This window comes from Contarinia nasturtii, unplaced genomic scaffold, assembly GCF_009176525.2.
Source record: "Contarinia nasturtii isolate CC-2019 unplaced genomic scaffold, AAFC_CNas_1.1 Cnas_scaffold_2678, whole genome shotgun sequence".
NCBI lineage: Eukaryota > Metazoa > Arthropoda > Insecta > Diptera > Cecidomyiidae > Contarinia > Contarinia nasturtii.
The window spans coordinates 1,503,144-1,522,429 of record NW_022199997.1 but is presented as its reverse complement, the minus strand read 5'-3'; the positions used below and the strand labels follow the sequence as shown (position 1 = coordinate 1,522,429).

Below are 19,286 nucleotides of genomic sequence, written 5' to 3'. Positions count from 1 at the left end.
AATTTAAGTTTTATTTTTGATTTACAATTTTAATAAATTAGAATAAAAATCGAGTGTAAAAATATATTCGGTTCGTTTTTAAAAAAAGAATGGCGAAGACAGTGAATTTATTTTCAAAAAATAACTCATAAAAAAGCATCGATCCAATCGACGATGATAATTTCTTTTGATAAAATTATAAACTTTCTGATCACAAAATCTTATGACAGCATAAATTCATTGCAAAATTTTTAACTATGAAATGGAATTTTTAATTCACACAAAACTACTGTTCATTCGATCGAAATAAATAGTACGGGGTTGTGTCATCTTTTTATCGGCCATTGTTGCACTCAGCATATTGATTCGATCGGCTATTGGCGCCTTTACATTTCGTATGCTGTGAGCTAAGAGATTCTGTTGTGAATCGCTTGTATTTCCATCGTGTTTTATTGCATCATTTAATTGCCAATTGCTATTACCAGCCCAAGACGATGGCTTGATTTTTGGCTTTGGTGGCAATGGTGGTGGCACCGTTCCATTCGTATACTTTTGTGGTGAACTATCACTTTGTTCAGATCCTATTTAAATGAAAATTACCATTTTATTAGCTGTTGAATGAATGAATTTTCCTGAGAAAAGTGCATATATACCTTGACTATGTGAACTATATGGGTCTTGATGTTTATCTCCATCGGAGTATACACTGTTGTCGTGTGAATTGTTTCGATTTATTGAGAGTCTGGGTGCTGGTTGTGGTGCTTTTCCGGCTGGTTTTTTATTCGTTTCACTGTCACTAATATCTCTTGAATTTGATGCATCAGTTGATGATGATTTTCTATTTTTCCATTTGTTATCCTTTAAAAAATCCGGCAATTCAAAATTTATCTCCGTACCGCGCTGATCTTCTAATCGAAAGCGCTGAGCACGTTTCAATCCTTCGAGCAGATCTAAGTTTTTTTTTTAATTTTACAATTTTATTTACTTTACTTTCATTTGAATTTTTAAAACTTACCTTTACTCTCCGGCGTTGTGGTGGGTGAGGATGCGTTCTGTACTCGAACACCAGTTTTCCATTTAGCAATAAGCGGCTTTTTATTGGCTTCATCATTTGACACAATATTGATGGTCAACGAATTGCTTCCATCGGTTATTGTTTTTGATGATGTGCTTGTGTTATCTTTTGAGCTGGCTGATGTTAATATTGAAACATTCGATGATGATGGTGTTACAGAGAATTTTCTCTGTTTATTTATGGGGACGAGAGAACGACCCTTACCAATTGGTTGCCTTAATTGTCCAAAATTTCCTGAGCTGCTCTCTGAACACCAGTCATCCGACTGATTTGGTATATGCTGTTGTTGCTGTTGTTGTTGATTTATTTGTAAAGAGGAACCTTGACTAATGTCCATGTTTTTTGACTGTAAATCAGTCTTTTTCTGCATTAACTCATTGAATACTTTATTGGTAATCTCGTTAAGCGTAGTTTCCTGCTGAACTGTAAGCGGAAAATGATTTGGATCAGTGCAACATGATGATTGATATAGGCAAAGTGTACATTTATAATTTTGACGTTGGCACCGGTGACACCAACCATTCAAAATAGACATGATTCAAGGTGAATCACAAGTGATAACTAACTATATGTATAACTATTGACTTACACCACAAGTCAGACTTCTCAAAACAAAAACAAAATCTAAATAATATGTATTTTGTGTGAGAAAAAAAATGTAACTAAAATAGAGTTAATGCAATGAAGAACTGTGAGCAATCAGAACATAGCCACAAGGTATAAAGAGACCCGCCACGGAATGAAAAGTTAATTTTGTGTTAAAAAAAAGCCCCAAACAGTTTAGTTTTCCAAATATTTATTGCGTTTTCAATATATTTTTTTTTAATTAACGATTTGAACAAAGCTAAATACATAGATGGTTCTTTTGTTGGAAATAACACCTATTTTATGTTAAGATATGTACAAATATAAACCTGAAGTGTTCGTCTGCCTTTCATCTAATGATGATTTTATATACATATACAATGAATGGACGCGATAATGATTTGTTTTGTTTCGAAAATTATTTTCACTCACCGTCGTCATTAAATACGACTTGCAAACGAAGACCGTCGGCACACGTAACTGGAGCATTCATTGGTAATGGCTCTGAATTGGTTTTGGTGTACACCTGTGCGATTAAAAAGAAAAATTCCTAGTTATTATTTTGTCTAAATAACAGTGCTATAATTTAAATGAAATTCACTTACCGTGACCATATCCAGATGATAATTGTATTTTTGCAAAATTGGTTTGAGAACTTCGCTCATCATTTTGCATGGTTTACTTTTCACCGAAATGATTTTTTTATTTGGCAAATCCAATTTAAAAACGACACGTTGCTCAATTAATATTTCTTTGCCGGCCACTGATGTGCTTGCCACATTAAGATCAATCGGTTTATTTGTGCCGGCTATGAATCCTTCATATGCCTCATAGAAAATTCCCCTTTTCTCCAGCAATCGATCGATTAAAGTACGAATACTCTCATGATGTCTGGTTTGTACAATTGTTGTAGCACCATCTGACAGTATCACACGGCACAAAGAACTACGTGGCGGTGAATCATCGCCGGAACCCACCGGTGAAATTGAGCCATTTGCTCTTGACGAAATCACAGCATCAAATGAAGATAAAGAGCTACGTGAACTGTGTATATCATTTTGTGATTGATGTACATTTTTGTTCAAATGTTGATTGGCCGGTGTTGTATTTTTATTTGATTCATTGCGTAGAAATTCTTCATTGCGATCCTTTGATTTGCATCGTGTCTTTCGGTGCCATGGAAGCAATGATTTTCTTCGGCGGTCTTCGGCGTTTGAAAGAGATTTCTTTAGTTTTGATGATGTGGCCATAGCTGCAGATTTTTCGCACATTTCCATTGAGGTTCGCAAACTTGGGTCTAGTTGATGACCAGGATATGGTAATGGTTGTTTCTGTTGTTCAGCTGCCAAACATGTTTTGTATAAATCAGATCTTATGAATCGTTGGTAACTGTCGAATTTCATTAAATTGAAGATTTGTTTTTGTGCCTACATCGAATTGACAACATCAATTGAATCGGTTAGTAAAACATGAATTTATGGCATGATAACATCTCTATTTTAAATTGTTCTATGTAAAATTACCTGTACGAATAGATCTTGTTCGGCATAGTTAAGTCGTTCTTGTGCCAAAGTTCTTGCCTTCGAATCAACATTAACCGGTTCCGATGCGCCTGTTGCTAAATGCTTTGAAAAAATAGCAATCGCTTCTTTTGTTCTGAGCGCATGGTCGGCAATTTTTCGATATCTTTCGCACGCGGTCCAAAAGTAAATATTTTCAGCTGAAAATTCTTTTTTCAGAAATTCGGCAAATGTATGAAGACCGGCCGCATCTTCCAGTAATTTTTCAAATGAATTTCCCCACACTTGAACACCATGGCTGGTTGAATCGTTGCCAACCGTTACCGTGGTTGAACTCGCCGAAGGAGAGTCGCTTCCTTTGCTCTTAAACGAACATGTACCATCATCATTATTTGCCGACTGTAATAAATGTTTAAAAGTTTATTTACATGATCTGCGATAAAAAAAAAATGTCAGTTTTATGCGGTTTCTTACCTTTGAATAAACATCATTCTCTGAGGCTACTAGTGAAGATGGCCGGTGATTTGTTAGATTATTTGGTGTTAGATCGTTTGAACGTGACCGAAACGATGACTGGCCCCAACGTCGAAACGGCGATGATGAATTTGGCAATGTGCGAGTCTGCAAGAATAAATAAAGAAAAGAAGACGAGAAAATATTAACGACTTTTTTTCTCACATATTTTTTATACAAATTAAATTTGGCATCGTTTTTTTTTAAATATAATTTTTTTAGATTTTCAAATACATCATAAAAAAACTCATATTCAAATAAATGGCGACTAATTAAGTATTTTTTTTACATATTTTATCAAACTAAATTATGACCATGTCATTAAGAACACTCTTCGTAACGATTTACACAAATCATTTATGATTGCAAATTTGTCAAATGATTTCGATTTGCACGAAACCAAGTTACTCGTTTTTGTTGGGCATAAGTCAATTGAATCAATTCACCGATCGTTTATCCTTATTCAAAAAATGAACTTGACAAAACGAATCCAGAAAAGTAAATATAAATTTTAATTACAGACATGCGACATTAAAAAAGTTCAAAGTCATCTAATGTTCATCACACATTTAGTTTTAGCCTCGACACATATTTTTGTGCAATTTCACTAGTAACGTAGAAAAAATGTATTTTGCTTATTAGATAAAGTTCTATTGAAATAACCTTTTGTCGTTGCCGTCGTAGTTTGGTCATGCGAAAAACATGACAGTTACAATTACATACTAAACTCATAGTTTCTATATAAGTCGGTGTACGTGTGGTATATTTCTCGTGCGTTTCGGTATCGATTTTAAAATCGAAAGAAAAAAAATGTTATTCTCCACTACATTCATTCAATGTAGAAAGTGTAAAAAAACCGATTGTTGAATGAATTTTGCTTTGTGTATTACATCTCTTGTAATTTATTCACTGCACGTAATCAAATTAAATAGAAATTTTTTGCATAATCAAAAAGCACGAACGAAAAAAAGAAACAACAGCAATCATTGTTTGCTTAGGGCCACAAAATGTATTCACGGTACACAGCTACTGACGGCACTGGCGTCGTCATTGAATGTGCGTGAATTTCGTTCAATTCAATCGACATGCGTTTTGTACTTGGAATTGTTGAACGTTACGGTTTGCAGCATGAATTGATTAAATGGCAAGTATACAACTGTACAGTTCTCGTGTACCGGTAATGTGATTGTCTACACTGTCTTTTTTTTCTCCTCATGTCAACGATGCATACTAAAATCGACTACTGTAATAATTCTTATGGTCACAGCAGGTGCTCTAAGATCAACTCTAATGAAATGTGTTTTTTTTCATGCCTGAATGAACACCCATAACATTACAAATGAAACGTTCACATCATTTTGTCCATTCCCACAGCTGATAATAATTTATCCATTTTAAAAACAAAACGCACACGGAAACTGGTAACGCATAACTTTGGATAATGAAATTTAACTAGTAAAATTTAAAATGCAACAAAAAAAAGTGACGACGAGCAAACGAGAGAACATAAATGTCCAGTTTGATTCGTTTATGATAGTATTTATTCTGAAGGCGTATTAGAATTGAAAGTAGTGAAAATGGTGGCCACCTATGGTAAATTTTGCGTAGGTGATTGACTGGACAACACAACAAACCAGATTGAAAGAGGCAAACATTCATAAACATCAATTCGAATACATGGCGAATGTGTCGATAACCATGCATTGAATCGATAATTAAATCGACATTTTTATTTGTCATTCACTTGGCTTGCTTTTATTAACTTCGGTTGAACAGAAATCATGGGGGTCAATTTATTGAACAAGTTCATACATGCTGACGGTTTTATAAATTGTTTTTTTTTTTTTTTTGTATGCCGTTATTCAGAGAATCATTAACAAGACTGAAATACCACTTGAATGAGTACAACACTGTGAGACACTCATTAGCAACATCAAGTCAAACTAGGAGCCCGTTATTTTCGTTCATTGAGATGTATAGCAACTGTCAATTTGCAATACATTTTTGAACAAAAAAAAAATATTTCAATTTTATTGTTTTTTTCTGATGTGTGTGGGCAGATGCTGTTGAATTTTTGTTGTAATTTATCGAAAAGAAATGTTTTAAACAATTTCCCGATTTGGAAATGTTGATCGGTTCAAGTCAAAACTAACATTATTTATTGGATCATTTAGATGTGACAACGTTCATTTTTTTTATACACAAACAAATGATAATCCTTTAACAAGTTAACAGTGACACGATAAACATGAACAGAAATGAAGATCTGAGTCGGTTTGCTTACATTGGACATTGCTGTAGGTGTTCTAGTTGAAATCGTTGCATTCGATGCTGAGAACATTTCCTCCTCTTTGATGAAACCCATAACAAAATTGATGTCATGCGATGTGACCATCATTGTTGCCACCGATTGCTTTTGCGTTGATGTTGTTGCGAATGGGGTAAACAATGTTTTTAACATCTAAATTGATTTTGATTTGACGATTAAGTATAAAGTGAAATTGTTCCACTTGTTAAATGGCATTGCTTATTAATGTCCATTAACGTATGTGATGCGATTTTCTCTGGGTTCACACGATTTAACTTTATCAGCGAATTGAGCAATTTGAGAACATTTTTATTGTGTTCGTATGTGCGGTAGATAATTCGTTGTTTTTTTAAAAAACTTTGATAGAATGAATACAATCTCGTTAAATAATGTCACATCCGTAGATTCATATTCCAATGAAATGATTGTTTGTATTTGTTTCGATTGGCCAATCAATTTTATTTTACTTCAAACATCACTCAGATTTTCCATATTTTTTTCTCTATTTTTCACTATTTCACTTTGAACAGTTTTTTTTCAGTTCATTTGGTCTATATTAAAATCCATCGCACCTAATTTATATGTAAAATCTAGAATGCACAATCGTTAGTTTTACGGTCAAAGGCTGAGTCAATAGAAGATATAATGAACAAACTCTACACACGATCCGCACTACACCAGAGTTCAATGTGCACTGGCCGACATATGCTCTACAAAAAAAATCTATATGACTTCTCCCCTGTTTAGCGACACCGAAATGTGGCTTATGTTCTGTTTTTAGTTTGCATGAATGTTGTACACAGTGTTTCTATTGAGTCAAATGTAATGGTAATGTGTATGGCCAGGCTATGGCCATAAAGTAAGAAAGAGATCAAAGATAGTGTACGAGGAATGTGGAAGAAGAAGAAATGCAAACAAAATTTACAGGCCTGCTGTTTTTGTTCTTTCAACGATAAATTTACATATTTTTATGTGCCAATGATATGTGAAAACGTAGTAATATACATATGTAGTATGCTGGAATTACTATTTTTGTTTAGAGTGCAATACATTGTACGATAAGAGCTGCATTATCTCTGTACAAAAAAAAAGTGATAAATTCCCCCCCCCGAACGACTACAAAAACATGATTTCATCAGAACAATGGTAGAAGCTACTATCAGTATATGGTATGTATTGTTTATTTGTAGCAAAGTCTTGTTTTGATATTTAGAGTAAAGGTAAATATGGAATTATGGATTGCATTATTTCGGTTTGACAAAGTTAAGCACATGAATTATCTTTCGATAAATGCATTCCATACATATCTAAAAAAAAGGTTATCATTATTTTTTATTTTTCCCGTTCCACGGCCAATTCGATAAGGAATATTTGGATTTTCATTGAGAAAGAACGTCAATAGTCTGTATGCCGCACCAAATATTCATCAATGACAAAGATCATCCACAAAATATGAAGACAAACAAACACGCGCTATAGTTTTATGTGGTAAGCGGTTTAAAGTCCATTTGGGTAATCAGTGGGAGATTTGTGTTTTGCTTTTTAGTTTAAATTTAAATTTTTATAGATGTCATATCTAAGCCAATTATTTACTCTTTGATGCGACCAATGTAGTGCAATACTAAACGATCCCGCATTTTTACTACTGAAATTATCGTCACTGCAGCAGCAATAGAGACATGAATGAAACGAAATAACATTTTTCTGTTGTAGCACCATGAAATTTTTCCACTGGTTTATTCCATATGCGATGCTTAATGACGGCATGTGTGTGTTTGTGTGTTTTTTTTTTCGTCAAATTTTCAGTGCGCATTCTTATGCTCATTTTAATTCGTATAATTTAGCATTTGCATGGTATGTTGAAGCGTAATAGATTGAAATTATATGATTCCATTTGTGGCATCTTTGATGCTGACTTGAGCACTGATTTATTTAAGATAATAATGTATGTTTTGGGCCGAAGTGATAACTACTTGAGCATTTACTCCTTTATATAAATAGAGATATATGTATTATAACAACATGGATCACAACATGTACAGACATGATGGAAAAGAGCTGATGGCGACATATTCTTTCCTATGCCATTCATTTTGTATGTGACTGCGCTTGAAAATTGTTCACATTTACGACTGACTGAAGTAAATGCGCACATTTGTTTGATCATTTTATTGAAGTTGATTCGCTGTCGACTGCAGTGTCGCCTTCATTTTATCACGTCTCCCAATGCATTCATTTATATGACTTTCGCATTTTTGCACACTTCATTCTCTCTCTCTCTCTTTCCCTCTCGAGATTCGTTCATCTTACATTTTAATTAAATACGAACAAATTATGTTGTTCAACTCTAAACAAAAAAAAAACACACTAACCAACAACGAACGAGAAACAAGAAATGTTTTGTCTCAGACAACAAAAAACGACATGTTTTATTCACGTAAATATGCTGAAGTTTCCAAGAAAGTCGAGCAATTGACAAAACTAGTACAATGTTTGTATTGAAGGCGTGTGTGTGTGTATGACATATAATAATTTTTACTCGAATTAAATTCATTATTATTATTTATTGAATATGTATTTGGTCTGGAGATTTGCAATGTCAGCTCATCGAAATTAGTTCATGCGTTGTCTATCGAATATGAATGGAATGAAAAAAATGCCCACGTTCCTTCACTTCGTATGCAATCAAGTTCACTTACATCGAATATTTTTTTGAATCGTTTATGTTTGGCATTTGAATACGCTATTGTCTGACTGCGATCTTTTTGACGCCACCAATTCAAGTTGAATTAGATATCATAATGAGCTATTATATACTATTTATGCCAAAAATCAAAATGCGAGATTCTTTCAGATTTATTTGATTGAGGTTTCTATTACGAAAAAAAAAATTCAGCTAAAACGATTGTTTTTTATTCAATTTACTGAATGGGTGATGGTGGAACAATACTTCGTTGAATTTATGTGTTATAATGGGCCAAAAAAGTTCTCATACGGATTGTGAAAATGTATCTTTTCACTAGATAAATTCAAAATATAATGATGAAAAAAAGAGATTATAAAAGCCACTAAATAATTTCGTTCTACTTAATCATGTGATCACAATGCAAAGCGGCCATTCAACTGCTAGTTTTCTACTTGTATTTCCTTCTTCTGAAAATGTTGTTACAGAAAACATTGTATGCACTGTTGCCGAACGTGTAAACCATCAAATTTATAAACAACACTCGAATATTGTGCGCAGCAAACAAACACACACACACTCTATCTCAGAAAACAATGTGCCGGAATAACTCAATAATATGTACGTAGTTTCAAGAGCAATTTCTTTGATATGTGGTACTTAATTCTCATGCCTTGAAGAGGGAAGACCCCAATTTTTTTATTTAATACACTATGTATTACACACAGTTCATCGCCTTTGCTCGAAACGAATATATCTGCTCGACTGTGATGATCTAAATCGAGAGCGGCCGTAATCGAGTATTCTTCTTTTGAACGCGGACTCATATCGATCAATTTTCACCCAAAAATGTATCGAATTTGCCTGAGAGAATGCTCAAGTTGAACAATGGATTTCGACTGTGGCTTCGGTTCAATTCAACGTAATAAATGCTTGCAAAATCGTATCATTTTTTAATAATAAAACTTTCTTTATTCAGCCGATCGAGCCGTTTGAGCTTGTTTTTATTGATTTTCGTTAACAAAACAATAACAAGCACCAACAACATCATCCATATTTTCCATTAATGTCGCTTGATCGTAACTTTAATTACACTGAATATGCGCAAGAGTAAACAACTAATTCAAATACATTGTATGGAAAAAAAATATATCGATCCAATTAAGTAAGCGTTTATGAGAATGATGCTATCAAATGTTGCATCAGTATTTTGTTTTGTTTATTTTCTTTTCAAACACACCACTTCGATTTTTAAACAAAACATGATTTCGATTTGCAATCAACAGCGGCGATCATCATCTTACAGTACAGTTTCTAGTGAAAAATCAAAACAATAGATTGATTAACTACTTCACTGTGGTGCCTTTTGTGCGTGCTTTTTGCAAATTGCAGCAAAAAGCGGCTTTTGCGAGAGAAGTGAAAATGATTGATGCAAGTTGCGTGAATTCAGTTGGCGGCAAGTGAAAACTTCTTTTCAAACCACATATGTTTGTTTACGTTAAACTCATAAAAATACCATCGATCGTTGCAAAATTGACGCGGCTAATGAATGAAAATTGATGAAACGTTAAACAAACAAAACACAATTAATACACACAGTAAGACAATCTGAGCTGCAATTTGCAATCGACAAAATTGAATGATTGGAATTATTGAGTAAAGCAATCCAGATCGCTGTTGGGAACACGGTTTTCATAGCGATGCACGATGCCTAATGAGTACGTATGTTGGAATCGTTTCTCACAATTACACTTGATTATGCATGGTTATTAAACTTTCAAAAACAGATTTTTCTTTCTCATTACTTTAATTTCGTTTAAGAGTTTCACTCTCATGCGTATGAAATCTGTTTTCATTTCTTTATTTTATTCCGTCGCAATTCATATATTTCCGAGCAATACTTTTACTTAAATTGATCCGATCACTTATGTTACGAAAATCAAGAATTACTACACTATATCACTGTGCAGCAATCAGTCACATCGAACAAAAAATCTGGTGTAGCAACGAATTCGAATGTAATGGTAACTACTTAAAATTCAACTTAAAATTAGAACTAGAACACTAATAGCATTTGATGGGAATACATTTTGATTGTTGGCGAAGTTGCAGTGAACTGTATGTGAGAATAAAAAATCATTCATTCCAGTTTATTTTCCGAACGAGACACAAGAGAGGGAAAAAAAAAACGAAACGAAAACCAAAACAAACGAGTTATTTATCGCGATTTGTGTTTGTAACCGCTCTCGCATTGAAACTAAACTGAAACAATTTTCTTCGGTTTCAGTAAGGCCTCCGAACAATTTTAAACCAAAATACGCACACATACGTGCTCGCACAGCTTCTTTTCCATTTCGTAACGTTTTGTGTTCGATCCTCTCTTTTACGCGCACCGATATATTTCGCATTGTGTCTGTATTTCTGTTTTTGTTTTCTATTGCGCTCTACACCATCGAATTGCTTGTACATTGTGTGTCCTCTGCCACACAACAGAGTAACAATCGCGAATACTCATTTTTAGATATCAAATAAGCAGACTAAATGAGCACACATATATGCAGTAACTATGGTTTGACTCAATTGTCAGTTTGCGCACAAAAGAGACAAAAATACGTGAATGAAGATCGTGAATCAAAAACACACACACTCATTCACTAGGTGCTAACAGCACACATGTGAACAAACCGATTTCGCATATGCGTTTGTAACGAAGCAGCGCAACCAAATGAAGCAAAGAAATAAAAGCAAAACAATCGCTTTGATTATTGCTATTTTCACTTTTAAATCTCCATTTGTGTTGTATTTGCCCTCTATTCGTTGCACACATGCTACCAACGAATGTGTCATAAACGTTTCGTTTGCTTTCATCGGATATTCAATTTGCCCACATTATACATGCGTTAATATGGCATTTGTACCGACACACACTCATGACAATTCATTCACACAGAAATGCGTATGCAAATTCAGCGTCGAAACCAACTAATTAATGGGCACAAAAAAATGATGTTTTACCAGCTTACATTTATTACCCGATCAAACTAAACTTTCGAACTTATTTCCAGTTTGGAATGGACGATTTTGCTTTTAATTATTGGGCTCGGCATCGAGCGTCAAACGTTCAAAAATAAATTTAAAATCATTTGTGGTTGTATGACTCAAGAATAAAATGTTTACTTAATAAAAAGAATTCCAGAGAAACGGAATGCATTCATATGTTTGCAACATTCAGCGAAATATTTTCGATGCACATTTGCTGTGCATCATCGGGGTATAACTGAAATACGATTCTATTTTTGTTTGTCATAAAAAAAAGTGGAGATACATTATTCGAATGAACCGTAATTTTACGTTTACAATAATAAATTCGTTCGAATTTGATGCTTTAATAAATGCTAACAATGTCAATGAGTTTGAATCTCATTTCCTCTGCATTACGCTGTCTATTATGACGCCGACATTTTACATTTGGTTATTTTTAATAAAGCAGAGGAAGGAAATCGACAACAAGCGCTATTTATAATATCGTTGTTTTTCGGTTTATATATGGGATCGATGAATAAGTAGCTATTAAATCACTTACAATATTTCCTGGTGCACAGTTATAAAAGTCTAATGGATCGTTGAAGTCGTTTCCATCATTCAAACCCAAGTGCTCTTTATCGAAATGTGTAGCCAGTCTTATCAATGCCGGATCACTTGTTGAACGTCGAAATGGTGAAAAGGCGCTGCTGTTGTATTCGATGGCGTTGCCTTGTTTCATGTAATAACTTTCACGGGATTCAATGGACGGTGGTGAAATTCTCACAAATGGAATGTGAGTCTGAAGTTTTGATTCACTTTCTGTTGTCGAAAAACATTCGAAATCATCTTCGTCGCCAATATCCGACGTAGACGGTTCACATATATAGGAAAATTCAAATTTATTATCCCATTCGATTGTTTTATCACAATCATTCAGTTCGTCTTCATTCCCATTGTAAATTGATATATTGTCTTTTGTGAGAAGCGGCGCACAGCCCAATTCTTCAAAATTTCGATTTGATTTTGCCAATAGATCCGTTAAATTGTTACATGTTTGTGTTAAATTGCTTTCATATTTCATTTCTGAATCTTCTGCATAGACCCTGGACGGCCGGAAAAAGTTAAGAAATTTCGAATTTTTAATTTTAATATTTCGTTGACGACGTAATGGTGATACTTCCGTCGTAGAAATAATCGACGAACGATTCGAAGTTCCATTGAAAGATGACGAAAAAAGAGATCGTCGTTCAAATGTTGGACTAGTTGACGTTAAAATATCGGATTTGATACTTTGCTTTCGAAAGGATTTTCGAAACGAAGACATTCGACGACACGATGCCCGTGTTAACGAATAACACTTGACCAATGTTTTACTATTGAAATCATCATCGATTGTTTCGGTGTCAGAATCAATGAATCGAACATCTGTCGAGGGCGTCATCAAGTTTATTTCACCTTTACAATTATTATTGGTTTGGTTGTCAAGCTTTGGTCGGTATGGTGTCGAACTGGCTGGCATTTTCTTGCTCATTTTAATCGTTTCGATGAATTTTTCACATAATTTTGGCTTATTGCTTGCATTATTATTACTCTTTGGTCTCGATTCTGAATCAATCGGTGTAGTTGGCAGATTTTTTCGATTTGCAAATGGTAGTTTGGATGGTGTTCCGATCTTTTGTTGCACATTATTTATTTGAATGTTTTTATTTTCTTTAAATATTTCACGTAATTCGTCAAAGTATGCTATTTTATGGTTTTGTGTTGATTTTGGCATAGCCAAAGGTTTATATTCGAGACTTGTATCCATTGAACCAGAATCGTTTGCACGTTGAATCACAGATTTGAACATTTTTGCTGGATTACAAGCATTTGCACGATGATCACTTGAATTTGGCTCCAATTTTGGATTCATTTTCAATGTTTGAATCAAAACTTTTACATCTGGTCCTCTTTTCGGACGTGGATCTACAGTTGATCCAGACATTTGATACTGTCGCGCCAGATTTTTATAATCACAATTACTGAGCGTTGCTGACTTTTTCAATGGCATCATTTTTTGCTTGTTCGTTTTATTTTACTTGTCAACACATTTGAAATTGTATTTAATTCATCTCAATACACATACACACGCAGAGAGAGAGAGAGAGCGAATTCCAAACTAATAAACTCGAGATATTTTCATAAAGATCAATGGTTGACAGATTGACAGATAAATATGTATAAACTGGTTACAAGGTTGTCGTTTAATTTCAATAACATGAACTAAATTCACTATCATTTGTATGCGCTCGTGCCCATTTTTAAAACAATTTCTTTTCTTTTTCCCCCTCGATCAATATCGATTTCACTATAGTATCACAGAGTACTCGAGATTGAGAGAGCAATGTGCCAATTTATCGTAGCTATACTAATATGTATTTGTCTTTGGTTTTTTTTTTGCCGTCAATGAGCTATTTCGAATGATATACACAATCACTTTCCGCAAATTGATGATTCATACCAATGGTTCGCAATACAAATGGACTGTCATTAATACCAAACAACTTGTTTTATTTTGGGTTTTTGTGTTTTAAACTATGTTTTTGTTGTTTAAAAATGAACTTTTCCTGAAAATATTTTTTGTTTTTCAAATATTTCAAACTCAAATGTCGAAGCGAATCAAGTGTACTACAAACTGTTATCTACGTTTGAGTAGCTTAGCTATTTATGATGTACACTGTTCAACGATTCGATTGGAACTGATCGCTTTATTGACGATACTGATGCTTAAAAGATGACACATATATATATACATTTGGTTTTAACAAAAGAAATAACAGAAAAACAAGCATTAAAACCGAAGAAGACAAAAAATAGTGGAAAAAATAATTGAAATGGAAAAGGTGAAAATGCCGACAACCGATGTTTTATGAATAAAATGTAATTTAAATAATGTGCCGGTGCATAAAGTGTGTGCGGTCAAGTGTATCGGACTGCAATGCATGTCTCTCGCTGCTGCAAATAGTACAGGTGGATGAATGCACCGAACCCACGTATGCACCGCACGAAAATATCCGTTGCGAACGGAATACCGAAAAAAAAGAAAAAACCGAAGAAAACGATATATTGAAATAAATTCAAGTGTAGAGTGTAAAGTGAAAGATAGAGAAAATGACAAAAAGTTCGTTACAATTAGTGAGAAAAATATGTGTGTATGTGCGTAATATGGTCGGCATATGTTCAACGCAGACATGCGTCTGCACTACAAGTGCTATTTGATGATTTGAATTCCCGATCAAACGCTTCTAACGAACGCCAATTGACTCTCAAACATAGAATTTTATTACATTTTTGTTTTCGACATTCAATGCAGACAATCAATATTGGTTTAATTGCAAATAAACGATTCTTTTTTTTTCGAAGTGCGCTAAATTGATGTGTGGTTGTTGTGGTATTGGTTACTCTTATCTATCTACTGTTATATTGGAATAATGATAATTTTTTACCATCTGTTCTATCGATATTTCGCTTCGTTTTCAATGTCAAATAGCTATTTAATGGCTGAAGCCTTATTAATAGCATTGTGATTCGATGAGCAATTATTAACCAGAAAATATGCACGTACATGGAAAGCAAAATGTAAATCGAGTTTAGTGAACATGATCTTTAATTGAATGTTGCAGATGCTGGTTTCAGAAATATTTCACATTTTTTTGCCACTTTGGCGCCAAAGAGATAAGACGTTATTTACTGGTCAACAATAGCCTTGAATTTTTTTTCTTCAATTTATTTGCCATTGTCTTTACATTCATTATCTTTAGTACTTTATTGAAAAGTTTCACCAGAAGGGATAACTCTTCTAATAAACATCTTAAATGATTTAAATACGGATAATACTACTGGACTTACATTCTTTTCAATTTCGTCATTTCCGAATATTCCATGCACACAAAGTATCATTGATTTTAAATAAAAACTCATTTTATGTGCAATTTACAAATCACTAACTGGGTCAGATGTCCAGAACATTTACACAAAAAAACGCCCCTATTAGTTGCTATTCAATGGAGCGAACACTAAAAAGTTCAGTGTGAATTTCATAAACAAGCCTCGATAACTGAAGTACTGTCGGTATTCTTTGGTTTGTTTTTTTCTATATTTTTCCATATTTTTTCCAACAAAATGGCTAAAAATGCTATTTAAAACCTTATCACAAATAATGCCGCCTCATATGTTCCTTTGAGTCATGAATTTTATTACAGCTACTAAAATATTGAGTATATATTGTTGTACCCAGAATGTTTACATTCGCTTATTTAGTCTTTCAATTAGAATAGGTTATCGCACTGATTCATGTGTTTGACGTAAATTGCTTTCACTGTTAAATGCGAACCGAATCGTAATCAAACCGCAATTCCATATATATTCACTCCACTTCAAATTATTGTACTATTACATTGGAATTGTGCTCACATGGCTATTATTCACAGAGGAAATAGTCGCGATTTCACACCCCATTCATTTCAACGTACAATACATTCGATGTTTCAAAAATATAAAAATATCAAAAATTACCAACATTTTTCTATACGTTGATAGCACAAAAAAAATGTATTCCCATTTAACTGAACTTTTAGACTGCGAATCATAAGAAATGATGATAGTGGTGTGATTTTCATTACGTCGAACATTGTAAATACGGTAAGAGTTTGATATGAAATTCCATTGGATTTTTATTTTTGTAATAATTTATGTAAAGTCATATGATGCGAGATATGATGTCATGTGATGTATTTTTTGCCCTACTTATTTTTATCTTAAAAGAAAAAAAAAAGAGTCAACTCACCAGTAGATCGGGTTCACTATAAGCTGGCTCAAGGAAATCACGTCGACCAATGCGTTGATCGGCTGAATTTCCAATTTCTAAGCGATTCAACATTTCCAAGTCTTGTAGGCTGCCCCAAATGCTAAAATCACGGTTTTTAATGGAGCACACTTTTCGGTCTGTATCTGTTTTTGGTTCAACAGAAAGTCGTCTCTTGGCTTTGTTGTTTGTTTGTTTATTATTTCCATGGTTTGGTTTTGTAACGCCAAATACTTTTGGGCTTAATTTATACGAGAGGATTTCATCAATGGTACTTGTGCCAGTTGATTTGTTACCACCGCTGCATGTGGATGCCTTCTTTTTCTTTGCTTTTTTCGTAAGTGGCGGTGCTTGTGGTGCCAAAAATACATAATCACCGTTATCATCGTCGGCCGATTGGTTGTTGACTCTTGACCGTGATGGTAATGGAGGTGGTGGCGCTTCACCCAACAGTGAAACATCATCAAACGATGATAGTATTTGTTGAACTTGACGAGTTTTTGGAAATTGATGGGCTCGAGCAGTTATCATGAGATCATCGCATGATCTTGCAGTCAACATTGCTGAATTACTTCGACAATCACTAATCTCATCTTCGTCGTCCGATTGAGGAATTTGATCTTGTTGATCGGAAATGGTTTTTTCTGAATCGGTGCCAAAAATCGTCTCGTATCGTTCGTATTTGATCGGTGAGTTTGGCATTGAAGCGCAATTCTCTTGCAATGGCATTTTTGGTGTCATTCGATCTGGCATGGCACGAACCAGATGAACAGCAGCATTTGGCATTGATTTTCTGCTCGGACCGGCCAAATGGTTTTCATCGTTCAATGTATAGTCCAACGATCGGGACTTTGAATGAAATATCGCGGGCCTTGGCACATCATTTATTGATTGAACGTTAATTGTTGATCGAATATTACGCACCGATTCCGCTCCAAATGGTACTGGCCGCTCACTGAATCGACCCATTCGCTGTGAACTTGGCGGCAATCGTGGGGCTGCCCGTTGCTGACTATGACCATTATGATTTGGAAAATCAATCACCACAATGCGATCGGAGACGTTTGTAAAATCATTGTGAAATCCGATTCCAGAGTCTGAATTACTTGAAGCGGTGGTGATTTCACTGTGATTGCTCGGCTGAGGGGAATTGTGTCTGCCATTTGGATTTCGCAAATGATGTGGACGTGCATTTATATCAAGAACTCGTTGCACTGATCGCCTTTGATCGGCCGATCTGGCATGATCTGAATTTAATGCGTACATTATTCGTATCAAATTCACAACATATTCAGAAGTACTTGGAAATTCTAAGCAACAATTCGTAACTGGATCTCGAGTACACACTATTGAAAATTGTTCAGCTCGCTGTGAATTTCAGAGAAAATATGTAATTATTATATGTAATAAGTATACACATTCATGATATAGTCTTACCGTGAAATGATCACCATGCTCAATTAATTTTAAATCAATTACAAAGACATGGCAACTATTTGAAACAATCACTTCTGGTTGTTTGCCGGCTGTTGTACTGCTTGCGCCCCAATCACATACTTTGCCATCGTTATAGGTGGACGATGTAACCAATCCAAAGAAGCGCATGTCACCATCACAATTTGCAGCTGCCGATGCTGTGCCGTTGCCATTATTATTATTATTGTTGCTGCTAATGTAGCTAAGTCGTGCGGCTGGATACTTGGCCAATAGCACATTGTCTGAATTGTATAATTTTAGGCAATTGGGTAAAATTTGCATAAGAATCACGGTCGGTGTTCGCTTTTCTTGGCGCATTTTCCGAATGCAACTTCGAACCGTTTGAAACATTGAATTCGATCCGATTTGTTTTGGCATTTCAATGGTACCCAAATAACCGACCACCGTTCGATACTCCAATTGTAATAAATTGGGTTCGTCGCAATTATTGTTGTCGTTCTTAAGCGATGACACCATAGCGCTAACATTTTTTATATCTCTGTCATTGCTTGCTTGGGCCGAGTGTATTATGTTATATGCGGACATTCCATCCGTATGATCAGGCGTCTGCGGAAATGGAACAACTGCCGATGGTTGTTCATGCTCCGATTTTCGACGAGTTTGTTGTTGGTTTTGTTGTTGATGTTGTTGTTGTTGTTGCTGCTGCTGTTGCTGTGATCTCACCATTTTGACTTTATGATGTGGATATTTTGGACGTCTCGATCTACTATCATGAATACTCTTGGCGCTATCATTTTGCCAAGCAAAATTGGTATCATCGTCTGAACTGTCTGAAAAGTAATTTTCCGCAATGGCCAAGCGAATCGTTCCCACTGAATCGTTTATAAGTTGGACAACAACTTCATGCGGCTGCTTCGATACATTTGCGCCATTAACCGAAATTAAAAAGTCGCCCGTGCGTAAACCAGCTGTGTCAGCAGGTGAATTTGGTACTATACATGATAAGATGCACGGTTGTTGACCTGATATTGTGAATCCAAATCCATTCACCGAACGACACACATCAACGATACGTTTACCATAGCTTGGACGTTGTTTTTTTCGTCGACGACTATGATGCATTTTGTGGAATTCTTTAATTTAATTTTTAATTTTTTTTTCATACAATTTCTGCGAGCAATTTTAATTCAATTTTTACAAGAATTACGTCAACATAGTTTCAAATCACAATTTCGATTTAATTCATTTAGAGAATGCTATCACGGTACGTGGAATATGTTTTTATCATAAAATCACATATAATTCACAATTTCAATTTC

General features: G+C 34.6%; 1 protein-coding gene across 1 annotated transcript; it reads right to left on the bottom strand.

Annotated features, from left to right (window-relative positions):
- Positions 1-54: 54 nt before the first annotated feature.
- LOC116348729 (regulator of G-protein signaling loco) lies at positions 55-19,286 on the bottom strand. The gene is made up of 9 exons (XM_031779808.1): positions 17,968-19,286; positions 16,513-17,898; positions 3,634-3,780; positions 3,163-3,558; positions 2,245-3,066; positions 2,072-2,165; positions 995-1,477; positions 633-929; positions 55-560 (listed from the first exon to the last, which is right to left on the bottom strand). The coding sequence occupies exons 1-9, from the start codon at positions 19,087-19,089 to the stop codon at positions 256-258; spliced, it is 5,052 nt and encodes a 1,683-aa protein (XP_031635668.1). The 5' UTR covers positions 19,090-19,286; the 3' UTR covers positions 55-255.